At 36.3% G+C, this 14,169-nt stretch overlaps 1 protein-coding gene across 3 annotated transcripts in view; it reads left to right on the top strand.

The window, feature by feature from the left end:
- LMBRD2 (LMBR1 domain containing 2) overlaps window positions 1-14,169 on the top strand; it is a 38,683-nt gene that overhangs the window by 14,595 nt on the left and 9,919 nt on the right. For all 3 annotated transcript variants that reach the window (XM_063086648.1, XM_063086649.1, XM_063086650.1), the window contains exons 6-12: window positions 407-617; window positions 5,853-5,927; window positions 7,556-7,669; window positions 8,064-8,247; window positions 11,356-11,537; window positions 12,175-12,308; window positions 13,697-13,802. In XM_063086648.1, coding sequence (XP_062942718.1) covers window positions 407-617; window positions 5,853-5,927; window positions 7,556-7,669; window positions 8,064-8,247; window positions 11,356-11,537; window positions 12,175-12,308; window positions 13,697-13,802 — 1,006 coding nt within the window. The remainder of the gene's footprint in view (window positions 1-406; window positions 618-5,852; window positions 5,928-7,555; window positions 7,670-8,063; window positions 8,248-11,355; window positions 11,538-12,174; window positions 12,309-13,696; window positions 13,803-14,169) is intronic.

Raw genomic sequence — 14,169 nt, 5'->3', positions numbered from 1 at the left:
TCCTGAGGTTTGTGTAAGTCAGCTCAACATGAGTTAATTTAAAATTTTTTCAGACTTCTTTTGGTTAATATTGAATAAGAAAGCATCTGATGAAAAATGTTTTTGGGAAAAAGTATACATTTTTTTTTTAACATGAATTGTCCTAGATTCTAATTTTAATTGTAGTAGAAGCAGTGTTTCCTATGTTAAAGTCCACTTCTGCAGTCACACTATCTTTCCATGAAAATACACAGATTGTATGCTGTTACTAGAAAAGTAACTAAGGATTTGAAGGTCTAATTTTTTCATATTAAATCCTTCCCATCCTTTAGGGCAGTAGTTTTCTGAAAAAACGTTTAATAGTAGTTAGTTTCATTTTTGTAGGACTATATATTTATCATGGCTGCATATGTTTTCTCTTACTTAGGAACCAGCTTCAGACAATTGGAATAGCTGCTGCAAATACATGGGGTCTATTTCTTCTTGTGTTATTGTTGGGGTATGGCTTGGTGGAAATTCCTCGGTCGTACTGGAATGGAGCAAAAAGGGGTTATCTACTTATGAAGACTTATTTTAAGGCAGCCAAACTGATGACAGAGAAAGCAGATGCAGAAGAGAATTTAGAAGATGTCATGGAAGTAAGCAAGTTTAAACCTTATAAGTAATAGTCACCAAGTTGTGTGTGTCTCTTTTTAGTCATTGTTGGGTTTTTGTTATTAGCACATCGATGGAATTCAGACTGCAAATTTGGCAGTGTACAATACTTCAGGATGTCTCATCCAATGACTTCTTATTGTCAGCTCAGCTTCCTGAGGTGTCATTTCTATCTTCTAACTGACAAAGACTCAGGGAAAATATATACAGTAGTGCAGGGCTATGCCTGTTGTGTTAGGGTAACTCTTAGTGCCCTCTTTTACTCTCAGAAGTCTTCCAGATTAGATTATAAATTATATGGTTACACTTACATAGTGGAAGTGAAAATAGCAACCAGAGGAAACTTCTTGAAAGTTTAACCTAAGGTAATCCTACCAAGTTTGGAAACCTCTTTAGAGAACAATTTTCATGGAAGTTTGTTTCCTATCTGCAATTTTAATAATGCACTTTATTTTACTTACTTATAAAATGCAGATGACTTGAACCAACTTCACAAAGTTGTTGAAAGTATAACTTTCAGTAATGTACACAGTAATATATGACAAATATATGGAGGTGGCAGGGGAGAAGGGGCCTTGGTGGCCCCCAGGGCAGCAAGACCACTAACAGGGTTTCCATGGACCCACAAAGGTGCAAGCAGCCACAGACAACTGAAAAAAGCAGCCACTCAGAGGCTGGTGAGTCACTGCAAGGGACCAGCATATGGTCTGTCCCATGGGAAGTGTTTGGAGTGCAGGTGATGGGGGAGAAGGGTACCGGAGGAACATTGGGCACAGCATGGACAGCTGGTCTGCCCTCCACTCAGCGCAGGACCACTCAGTGGAGACTGGTCAGAAATATAGAACTGCAGGGGTGCAGTTTACTGAAAAGACTCAGAAACAGACCAGAGTTTCCACACATCCTAGGTGTACCAGGCCTCACGAGACCTGGAAGTACATACCAGGTCAACAGTTAAAACCTGAGTTGCACAAAAAGCCTCACCCAGGGAATTAGCAGCAATGAAGCAATTTAGCTTAGCTCAACTACAGGGCTCAAGTGCTGGTCACCACAGGAAGTTGCTCCATTTTAGAACTAAACAAAGGACAACAATTTAGTGCCAGTGTAGCGTTTAAGTGGTGGGAACAGCAAATAATCCAACACAGAACTGAAAGAAAAAACAAAATACCGATCAGAGACAAAGTTTGATATTAACTAGTAAAGGTCTAACACCACCAAAGAATACCTATAAAACCTAGAAGGACCAGAAGCCCCCTGGGCTCCCAAGCCAGGGACTGGGGAGGACTGAGAGTCTCAGCCATGCCCCACCAAATTCCACAAGCAGCCCAGCAATGAACACCAAGCCACCACAGGAAGTGCCCTGGGCTCCTGAGTCAGGGCAGTGTGGGACTGAGGGCCCTAGCCTCCCCCATCCCCAACATCCACAACCAGCCCAGAGACAACCACTGAGCTGCTGCAAGAAGCACCCTGGGCTCCCGAGCTGGGGTGGTTGTGGGGTGAGGGCCTCGGCCACACCACCCTGGCATTGCATCCAGCTCAGCAATGACCAAGCTGTCACTGGAAGCCCTCTGGTCTCTCCTGCCAGAATGAGGGGGCTACCATGGGCCTCGATCATGTTCCCCCTCCTTCTTCCTCTTCCTCCCTATTTCCCTCCCATTCCCCGTCCCCTGGCCCCTCCCCCAACTGCTCCAACAACATCTTATAATGAGGCATGGAGCTGGGGGAAACTGAACCCAGCTGCAACTAGGCAAGCTGCCATCTTTGGCCCAGTGCCGCACCAGGGTCCTGAGGTATGGAGCTGGGGGAAGCCGAACTCAGCTGCAACAAGGTAAAGAGCACACCAAAAACACCATTTCCACGTGGGTAGCCCACCATAGCCACTGCAATTGCCATGGCTGCCGCAAAAGCAGCTAGTCTGTATAGCAGCTGTAATAGCCACCATGCAGATGGCATGCCAGACTCTCAACTGCATTGACACAAAGAGAGGCACCAGAAGAGACCAAAAAAGCAACAAAAAAAAAAAAAAAAAAAAAAAAAAGGAGAGGTCCTCTCCACAAAGCACACTCCAGAGTAATAGAAACATCTGATTTACAGTAATAGGGGAGGACTTGATCATACCTATCTCAGTACTGGACAGATCATTTAGGCAACAGACCAACAGAGGAACAGTTAATCTATCAGAAGGAGAGAACAAATCTATGGTAATTAGAGTAGGGAGGGGGAGACTGGTAAGGGGCATAAAGAATAAGTATGGGGCCGACCCCATGGCTCACTCGGGAGAGTGCCGTGCTGGGAGCGCAGCGGTGCTCCCGCCGCAGGTTTGGATCCTATGTAGGGATGGCCGGGGCACTCACTGGCTCAGCATGGTGTGGACGACACCAAGCCAAGGGTTGCGATCCCCTTACCGGTCACAAAAAAAAAAAAAAAAGAATAAGTATGATTTGTAATAATGAATATGCTAATAAAAAATAAATTAAAGAATAAAGTTTATGTTGGAAAGATAAAGCTATAGCAGGGCCTTGAATGACATTCTGAAAAGTCCAGACTGTATTTTGAAAGTAGTGAGGAATCATTGATACTTTGCAAGCAGGGAAGAGAAATGATCCTATATGTGGTTTATAATGATCAGTCTGATTGAGGTGTACAGAGTGTAGGAAGAAAGCGTGGAACAAGAATATAAATAATTTAGGCCTAAAAGGTCACCTTTACCTTTTGTCATTTTTTCTAGATAGTTTTGGGGAGGGAGAAAGAGCTACTTATTTCCACTGAAAACTGCCTATTATTAGCCTGCCTTCATGGATGTTGTCTGGTCTGCTTAGAATATAACTAATTAGACATGGTAATAACTCAGTTGTGTTATTTTGTATGAAGGAAACAAACTAATAGTTCAAGTACTTTCTACACTTTATAAAAATTATGAACTCTTGAATAAAATTTAGATTTATAATGGATATAACAAATGTTAATAGTTAATTGTTTCAGTACTTGCTTAATACGGCTAAATAATTTAAAGAAAAAATAGGATATTTTATATAAACTATTCAAAGTACAATATTCATATTCAAAGTAGAATAAATTTGTGCTAACACATCAACAAACTTTAAGGCAGCTAGTAATGGAAAACTATAATGTGATAATGCTTCAAGGTGACCTTTTAAAAACCAAAGTCTGATCTTGTCACTCTAGTGGTTAGGCCTCACACATCAACCTCAAAATAAACCATTATTAAGACCTTCTAAGGGCTGGCCGTTGCTCGCTTGGGGGAGTGTGGTGCTGGTAGCACCAGGGCGGCAGATTCGGATCCCTATATGGGGATTGCCAGTTGGCTCCGTTGGGAGAGCATGGTGCTGACAACACCAAGTCAAGGGTTAGGATCCCCTGCTGGTCATCTTTAAGAAAAAAAAGACCTTCTAGGAGTGCTTTGTTCTTGCCTCTTAAACCTGATCAAGTGCTGCTCAGGCCTTTACTCTTCTTTTTCCTAATCAGTCTGGACTTCTTTCAGTCCCTTAAAGCAACTTGTTCATTTCTGCATGGAGGCCTTCATATGTACTGTCCCTGTCCCTCAGTCTGAAATATTCCTGCCCCTTTCTTTGGTTGGCTGACTCCTACTCATTTTGTTTTATCTCATTTTAAGTAATCAGTTCATCAGAAAATCAGAAAGTCTCGCACACTAGATTATACCCCTTAGAGCATTTCATACTTTTTTTTTTTATAGTAGTTTTCACACCATTTCTATTTAATTAACATCTGTTTTCCTCATTAAATTCCTTGACAGGAGCAGTGTCTGTTGGTACAGATTATTCAGAGTATGCATATTCTAAATTTTGGTGGATACTGCTAAATTACCCTTCAAATAAATCATATCACTTTTTACTGTGTATAGGAGGGCTTGTTTCCCCACAATGTTACCTTATTATGTGATACCAATTTTTTATAATTTTGCAAGAAAACTGTTCTCATTTTTAAAAATTGGAACTGTTTTTTAGTTGTTTTTAGTGAGGTTGAATTTCTTTTTAGACACTTATTGGCCAATTGTATTTTTTCCATATTCCCATTTTTCTGTTGATTTTTAAGAGCTCTTCACATATTAAGGATAGTGATTCTTTGTAATACAAATATGAGGGTACTTCAGAAAGTTCATGAAAAAATACAATTAAAAAATAATACAAATCTTTTTATGAACTTTTTGAAGTACCTTGTAGTTTTTTACAACTCTGTGTGAAAAGATGCCAGATGGTTTCTCTGCCTCCAGTTCTGTATCCCTTAAAGCCCTACTCTACCCTGCAGTCAGAATGTTCTTTTTAATATCCTGGTGAGTTCTCTGTTGCTTCCCAGGTTGTGAACATGCTGTTTTTTCTGCCTAGAACAGTGGTTCCAAGTTTTTAAAAATTTTTTTTATTTCGTGAATGTTATAGAATGTAGTGATTTCGTAGGAGCTACTGGTCCTAAAGATTCCTTTTCCTAACCCTTTTATGACTTTCATATTTATTAAATTGCTAATTTAATTATCTCATCACCAGATTGTAATTTTAGTCAAAGAACAACAATCCATGTCTTCCTACCCCACCTTCCAGGATGGATTATGGGGGCCTTATACCCAGCACAGTGCTCTTAATAAACATATAGTGTGCTCTTAATAAACAAGTGTGGAATTAATCAGTTGGTTTTGACTGCTCTAGAGTAGTCTCCTACAGAAAAGGAGCAGGCATTTTGTGACATTTGTAACCTTTTCTGCTTCCTCAGGTTTCTTCACTGTATTTTTGATAATGGGATAATTGATCTTGATGAGGAAGATGAATGAACACAGTCCTGTTCTTTTAGGATCACAAAGTTTGTCTGGTCCTTTGTGAAGCTTTTTGTAATACTTGTCTTTGTGTACCAAGTAATCAAACAATGAAAGAGTAAATCTAGGAAGTAATAAAAAGTATGGGTATGGATATAGCTGTTCAGTGACCTTGTATTTTTACGTATTCTTAAGAAATTTTGGGGGGGAGTGTGGGAAGGGCAGCTGGCCAGCATGGAGATCCAAACCCTTGACCTTAGTGTAAACACAACACCTTAAGAACTGTTATTCAGTAAAAGGAACTTCATGTAATGCTAAGTAATTGGGTTGAAATTAAGCTTGTGAGAATATGTATAGTAAGTACCTAGTGCATTCTCATTTGGAATGTCTGAATCTGTAGAAATAGAAATACTTTTTATTTCTCTTACTATTTTTATAGGAGGTTCGTAAAGTGAATGAAAGCATCAAGTATAACCACCCGTTGAGAAAGTGTGTTGATACAATACTTAAAAAGGTAATTAAATAATATTAACTCATCTATTTCCTTTTGAAATATAAATTTATATAAATTATAGCAAAAGCATCAGAAAAGTATGAAAACAACCTATAGCTGAGGTCTTTCCAACTCTTTTTTTATGGAAATATTAACTATAAGCCAGTAGTAATTTGTACATAGAATTTTTTATTTTGTTATTATAAGTTTATTGTTAAGTACCGGCAGTATTTTCCATTGAAATATGGAGATAGAGGTGATGGTGACAAATGTGTAAAGATTGCCATGACACAGTGATAGAGAAACCTTTAAACATGTCATTGTTTGTGGTCACTAAAGGCATATCTCCTATAAAAAAAAAAACTAGGGCCTCAATATTCTTTTAATCAGCTTCCTACATGTCATTTTATTTTATTTTATTTTATTTTATTATTATTTTTTTTTTTTGTCGTTTTTTCATGACCGGCACTCAGCCAGTGAGTGCACCGGTCAGTCCTATATAGGATCCGAACCCGCGGCGGGAGCGTCGCCGCGCTCCCAGCGCAGCACTCTACCAAGTGCGCCACGGGTCATTTTATGATATATTTTATATAAATGATATTAGGAAATTTTAGGTTTTGATGTATTGGTATTGAATTAGGCATATTCTATACTTCCAAAAATGATTATTTGTGGAGTTCCCCAATTGTTTTTTATGCATCCACAGAAACACTGAAAATTTTTTTCCTCTATATTTTAGATATATGGTACTGATTATTACCTAGTGTTCCTTTTGTCTAAGATGATAGTCATAGGAATCAGTTTTCTAACCATTTCTCTCATATTTGCTACTTTTTGAGACCTATTCAGAGAGGTTAACTTGCTCAAGTTCATATAGATAATAAATGGCTGTGTATGCCAAATAATGTGTTTTTTCCTCTATACTATACCTTTCAAAAATTGAGTATCTTGGATTCGTCATGATTCTTTATTATTTAGCTAAAAAAATAGTTGACAGTTTCATCAGGTTGTATTTGGAATTATTCTCTCAAATATTAGTTGCTTCGTATAGGTAAGTTCCCCTGCCTCTACTCATCCGCAGCTAGTATATCTGAGCAAAAAGATTAATATTAATAGAGGTGAGAAGAAACTCAATACATCTTTTGAAACATTTTCAAGAAAATTTCAGCAAGTAAAAATTTAACTATTTAGATACCAGTAAAGGAAGTTGTTTTTTGAGAAAATTAGAAATGCTCAAGAATGAAAGATAAAAATTTTTATGTTTTTGCAATTAAGATTTTTTTTTCTTAAATTTCATAAGGGTTTAACACAGTAATACTGTCCAATCCTAGACTTACCCCCAGGCCAGTTAGAGATGCTTATGAAAACATGACTTCTAATCCCATCTCTCATATCCACTTAAAATAGGTTCATTAACACCGGATCCCTCTCAATTTTACAGATCTGTTATAAAGATAAAAGGGGTGATACACAAGTACTTTGGGATTTTAGATGGAAGGTGAAGTAGAACTACATGTAAACTAATTTATTCTATGCACCTAGGAAGCTTAGCTTCCTCATGACACCTAAATAAGAAAATTAATATTTTTGTTTGGTGTGACAATTGAACCTGCAATTAAGATTTTTAAAAATTTGCTTGTTCCTTTTAGTGCCCTACAGAGTATCAGGAAAAAATGGGTAGGAACATGGATGATTATGAAGATTTCGATGAAAAACATAATAGCTACCCAAGTGAAAAAAGTCTGGTAAAACTGCATAAACAGGTAACTTTAATTATTAATTATAGCTATTTTACTTACTTATGATTTTAGTTAGATTTATAATTACTGCCCCTAAAAAAGGGATTTTGAGTGAATGTGCATCTAAAACTTCCATAGATCCTGTTTTTATCATTATTCTTTGACATGTTTTAACTTTGTGTTTCTTGACATGGCTACTATTGGCATTTGGGGTGGGAGAATTATTCACTGAGCATTAACTGTTACATTATATAAACCCATTACATCATTTTAGAACGTTAACATCCTTGGTGCCACCGAATAATCGCCACTAGCACTTTCCCATTGTTGTGACAACCAAAACATGTTTCCTAGTGAGCAGTCAAACTATACCATTAGATCAGAACACTGACAGGTCTACTCCCATTCTCTTTTTTAGGTGATTTATTCAGTTCAAAGGCACCGTCGAACTCAAGTACAATGGCAGATTCTTTTGGAACAAGCATTTTATCTAGAAGATGTAGCAAAAAATGAAACTAGTGCTACCCATCAGTTTGTTCATACCTTTCAATCGCCAGAGCCAGAAAATCGATTTACCCAATATTTTTATAATCCTACAGTTGGTATGTAATTTGATAGAAATTTCAGAGTTTAAATAATAATTTTTACTCAGGAAAAAAGTATATATTTTCACTAATGCAGAGCTGAGTTTTATTTATATAATTTGATTATACCATATGGTAACATTATAAATGTGATAAACTTCCCCCCCAAATAACTATTTTACTTGTCATATAGCATATACTCCATCAATTTTCACTATTACTTCACAAATAATCAAAATTCTGTGCAAAAGTATATGTAATACATCAAGCATATTTTGTATGATACATAATATATACTTAAAATAATTAGAATTTCAAACAATTTTATATCACAAGCTCAGCTTGACACACCATGAGAATATTCCCTTAAGAAGTCCTCTTTGGTTGCTTACATTCCTTAGTCTTATTTATGAAACCTATACTCTGTAGTCCTAGTTTTTCTCCATTATGATAGTTATGACACTCCACTCAAATGTTATCAAATTAGATGTGAAGAAACAATGCAAGTACCAAAGTGTCACATTATTAAAACTTCTATTTACCTTATTTATTCAAACAAACAAAAAGTGAAATTTATTCACTTGATTCTGTTTTGCATGTTTGGTCTTGAGTATGAAGACTTACTGGCCAAATGGTCATAAGAGATATCTCAGAAAACTTTTCCAATGACAATCCTTTCTAATTAAATGAAGGAATAATATGATACGTGTTTTCATTCATTCAACAAATATTTGAGCACATAAATGCTATGTAATGTTGTGTGCTTTCAATTAAAAAGACACAAATTTTTGCCCTTGTGGAGTGAGAAAAATAGACAATGAACATGGGAAAGTATAAATAAGGATGTTGGGTAGGTAGTTGATTATAGAAATTGGTATTCAGAGGAGAAGTTTGGGTTGCAAACATAGATTAGGGTACCGTCAATATATACCAAGTCATGGGTCAGGATAAAATCAGTGAAGAAGACTGGCCGGTTAGCTCAGTTGATTAGAGCACAGTGTTATAACACTAAGGTCAAGGGTTTGTATCCCCAGACCAGCCAGCCGCCAAAGAAAAAAAAAAATCTGTAAAGAAGTGATTGAGATAGAGAAGAAAGTCTGAGGACCAAACCTGAGGCATTCCAGAATTTAGTGATTAGACTGAAATGGGAGAACCAGCAAAAAAGACTAGAAAAGGTATCATAAATACTAACACTTGAACATCGGATTTTAGAGAGGTGAGATGGAGGGAGAGTAAAAAAGCCCGATTGGACTTTAAAAGAAATAAGATGAGCAAATAGGAGAGAGTGAGAGTAGAAAACTCTCAAAATGCTTTCCTTATAAAAGGGAACAGAAAAAAGGGTAGTGGCCGACAGGGGATTGGGGCAGAGGAGTGGTCAAGAGAAATTATAGCATGTAATTTGGGAGTGATATCAGAGAGAGGAAATTTGATGAGACAGTAGAGAATTTCTGAGACATTGTTCGTGAGTAGTAGAGATGAGATGGGGAATAGTGAACAATGAAGAGAATGGCCTTAGACTAGGGAGTAAGGCACAGATGTATTTAAGTAGGTGAAAAGACTTAGTGGTAGAAACTTAGGGAAGTTCTCTTATGATCACTTCTATTTTCCCAGTGAAATGCTGAGAGTAAGTATAGGGGAGGAGATTTTGGAGATTTGAGGAAGGAAGAGAAGGTATGAAATAGTTGCCTAAGAGAGTGGTCATGGGAGAAGATTGGGGAATTATAGTAGGCTAGCCAGGCAGTGCTAAGGGCCCATCTGGAGCCAGTGATTGAGGATTTAAATTGAGACCAGTCAGCAAAGTTGTGTGTCTTTCTCCTGCAGCTAGGTGCAGCTACATGGTTGCAGGTTCATAGTAGCCAGAGAGTTGAATCTAACCAGGGTGTGGTTTAGCTAAGCAAGTTGTACAGTGAAGCAAGAGGGGCAGAGGAATTGGGATAACAGAGAGGAACTATTCTCAAAGACTATAGAATCTGAGCTGGATAAGGAAGGAAATAAGGACATCAGGGTGTTATGTAACAATGAAAAGATGGTAGAATAAATGGATTGTTGGTTCAGGTAGAGTCAGTGAGTGGAGTTGGAATACCAGATGAAGGTATTGCTTGGAGACATATATGGAGGGGTTGGAGTAACTGACAATAAAAGATTTAGGGCTGATGAATGAATAATAGAGGTAGAGTGGAGGACAAGATTATTGGCGAAGAGGTCAAGGAAATGAGAGACCAGGGAATTGAAATGAGGATCACGTATGTGGATATTGAAATCAAGAATTATGCTAACAGTAGGGTTGAAAAGACTTACAGTGAACCAGGAGCTCAACTCCTTAATGAATGAAGTAAAAATATAGCCATTTCAATTTCTTGAGTTTTCTTTTTTTTTTTTCAACTTTTATTTTTACCCAAATACAGATAAAACCAGAATAATACAAAGTATTCCCATATACTCTTCACCAGGTTTCTCCAAATGTTAACATTTTACCTTTTCATTTGCTTTATCAGCACCACTCTCCCGAGTGAGCCACGGGCCGGCCTTCATTTGCTTTATCTATATGTTTTTTCTTACTCTTTCAAAGTTGTATCCAGACATGATGCCTCTTTGCCCCTAAATGTTTCAGTGCATATTTTCTAAAAATAAAAATAAACTGTACATAACCAAGTACAGTTATGCAAATCAGGAAATTAATATAGATACTGTACTATTATTTACAGACCTTATTCAGATTTTGCTAATTATCCCAATAGTTTTCTTTGTAAAAAAAAATCCTATGTCATACATTGCATTCAGTTGTCATGTCTCCTTAGTGTCCTTTAATCTGGAACAGTTTCTCAGTCTTTGTGTTTCATGACATAGCTGTTTCTAGAGAGTACAAGGCAGTGATGCAGGTTCTGCATTTTTTTGAAGAATACCACAGCAGTGATGTGTTCTTCTCAGTACATTATTGCAGGAGGCACATGATGTCTGTCCCATTACTGGTGCTCATTTGCTTAGGGTGGTGTCTACTTGATTTCTCCACTGTAAAATTGCTATTTTTCTTTTTGTAATTAAGTATTTTGTTAAGAAATATTTTGAAACTATATTCCTTGTTATTCCTTTATAGTTTTTCTAATCATTTTTTCTTTTGTCTTCCAGAATGGTACTGGGAATGTCTTTTGCGACCTTGTTTTTACAGGATACTTGCTGTGGTTCTGTCTATCTTTTCTGTGATTGTTGTGTGGTCAGAGTGCACATTCTTTAGCACTACTCCTGTCTTATCCCTCTTTGCAGTCTTCATACAGTTGGCAGAAAAAACATACAATTATATTTATATTGAGGTCAGTGTATTTTATGTATGTCACAAATATCTGTCTATTTATAGTATAATCCTTAACTGTTGTATCTTTTCTCCATGTATTTCTTCCAGTAATAATTAAATCAGTGAAGTTTCCCACAGTGTTATTATACAAACTTCCAAAAGTGAGCTTTATCAATTTACCCAGAGTATAAAAACTAAGAGCTGTATTTGAGAAAGGTGAAAAGGTGCAAGGCAGTGCAAATTTTTTTTTTAGGATACTTTGATTCTCTTTATGCTAGTGAAGCTATATAACTTATAGTGTTTATGTGAAAAGTTACCAAGGGAATGGGAGAACAGGTTCACTTTAGGAGGTAGATTTGAAATTTGATCTAGCATGTTGAACTGGTTGAAATGTAAGTTGTTTTCATATTTCATTTTCTTAGCTGATTTTAAAAATCTCTATTACTGTATGAGGGGTCTTCAAAAAGTTCATGGAAAGATTCATATGATCTTTAGTTCCATCTTTCCATGAACTTTTTGAAGTACCCTCATACTTAAATTTTAGAACATCTATAAATATTAACTGGAATGAAGAATAATGCTTGTGGGTAGTTTATGAAGTGCTAGTTTAAAGTCTGTTATTCTTACACAAACTGTTATGTTTTTATTTTTTCCAGATTGCTTGCTTCCTTTCCATTTTCTTCCTGAGTATCTGTGTTTATTCTACTGTGTTCAGGATTCGTGTATTTAACTATTATTACTTGGCGTCACATCACCAGACTGATGCATACAGCCTTCTTTTCAGTGGCATGTAAGTAGGATTGTGTTCAGAAATAGTAGAAATGTCTCTGTTACATGTTTTCTTATGAATCTCTCTTTTATTTCTTGTTGCCTATGGCTGTTCCACTAACACCTGTATTCCTATGAGCTAATTGATTAGGTTAAAATATTAAAGAGATGTTTCTTGATTGCCAGCTAAATCCTTCTTGAGGTTTAAAGTTAAAATAGGTATGCTAGGTTAGGTGGGAGAAGAAAGACATAGTGAACTTGGATTTACCAAGTAGAGACTCATTAAATAGATTAGTAAATGGTAGGAACAATTGAGAGTTTAGAGACTAGGTCATACCTAGTGTTCTGAGTTTCAGTGGCCTTGAACTGAATTGAGAAGGAGTAAGAAAACTATTAAGAACAATTTTTCCTAAGAAATTTAGAGATAGTTTAGAGAGATGGCTCTAGCTAGGGCTAGGTTGCACAGTCTATTATTTGTCCTTATTGTTAAATCAGTGATATTACATATTTAGAAAGGCTAGACTTAAGGAAGTTCAGAGAGGAATTGATATCTGAAACATCTTTAAGGCTTTTATTTCCCAAATAATTATGGACTCACTGGAAGTTGCAAACATAGTACAGAGAGTCCTATGTAAACTTCACCAAGCTTCTCCCATAGTGACATCTTCTAAAGCTGTTATACAATATCAAAACTAGGAAATTTACATTGGAACATTACTGTTAATTATACTACAGAGCTTATTTAGTTCTCACCATCTTTCATTCATTTGTGCATGTGCATGGCACGTGTGTGTGTAGATTGCTGTAACTACCGCCACAATCAAGATACAGAACTATTCTATCACCACAAAAGAACTCCCTCATATTACCTTTTTTTTTACATACCCCTATTTTCCACACCCTCAATTCTCCAACTCTTTAGTTTTGTAAAATGATCTTTTTATCCGGACAAAACTGAACAATTCTTTATACCTGTACTTGCCAGAATGATAAACAACTTCAGATCTTTTATGTACTGAGTACAGTTCACCTTGAGGATGTTACTGTCCTTGTCATGTTATGAGATGGACCACACAGATGGCAGAGTTGAAGGAGATGCATGCAAAGGCACTCCACAAATGATGGGTATAAAGCAGTGGCAACCACCACCAACGCAGGCAGCCTGAGGCTGTAGTTTTGCCATGTAGGTGTTGATATTTTTAAGAGGGATGTGATTCATAGGGTTTTTAGAATGTTTCCCAGTTCACATTAAGAATTCAAAATACATATCATATGAATAGGTAAAACAAAGCTACAATGATCTGAAATGTTCTTAATACATTTTAGTACAATATAAAATGTATTTTGCTGCTTTGTTTTTTATATAATTTGTTTTTTATATAATTTGTTTTTTTTCAATGTTTACTGAAGGTTATTTTGCCGTTTGACCCCTCCCTTATGTCTTAATTTCTTGGGTTTGACCCATATGGATTCATCCATCTCTCACCAGAATACTCAACCAACTGCATATACATCTGTAAGTATAGTCAGAAAACAGAGTTCTTTAGATTCATTATCTATATGAAATGTTATTTTTTGTTAAATTTCTTTTAATGCTAGCAGAAAAGTTTTATAGCATTATTGGACCTTTTTAAAATAACCAAAACTTTCTCTTAAAGGTTGTATATATAATTACTAATGACTGGATGAAAGTGATTTTGCATCTTTTATTATAAAAAAAATGTTTTTTGGTTCCTATAGATTGTCTAGTTGAGCAGTATCAAAAGTCCTGACCTATAATAATATTAACATATATTATGGTCTTAATATGTATGACAATTTTGAGTAATATTTATAAAATATTAATTTTTCTTAGGAGAAACCTTAATAAAAGACAAATTTTA

This window comes from Cynocephalus volans, chromosome 2 (assembly GCF_027409185.1).
Source record: "Cynocephalus volans isolate mCynVol1 chromosome 2, mCynVol1.pri, whole genome shotgun sequence".
NCBI lineage: Eukaryota > Metazoa > Chordata > Mammalia > Dermoptera > Cynocephalidae > Cynocephalus > Cynocephalus volans.
Note: the sequence above shows the minus strand (reverse complement) of the source record. Positions and strands in the feature narration are given on the sequence as shown.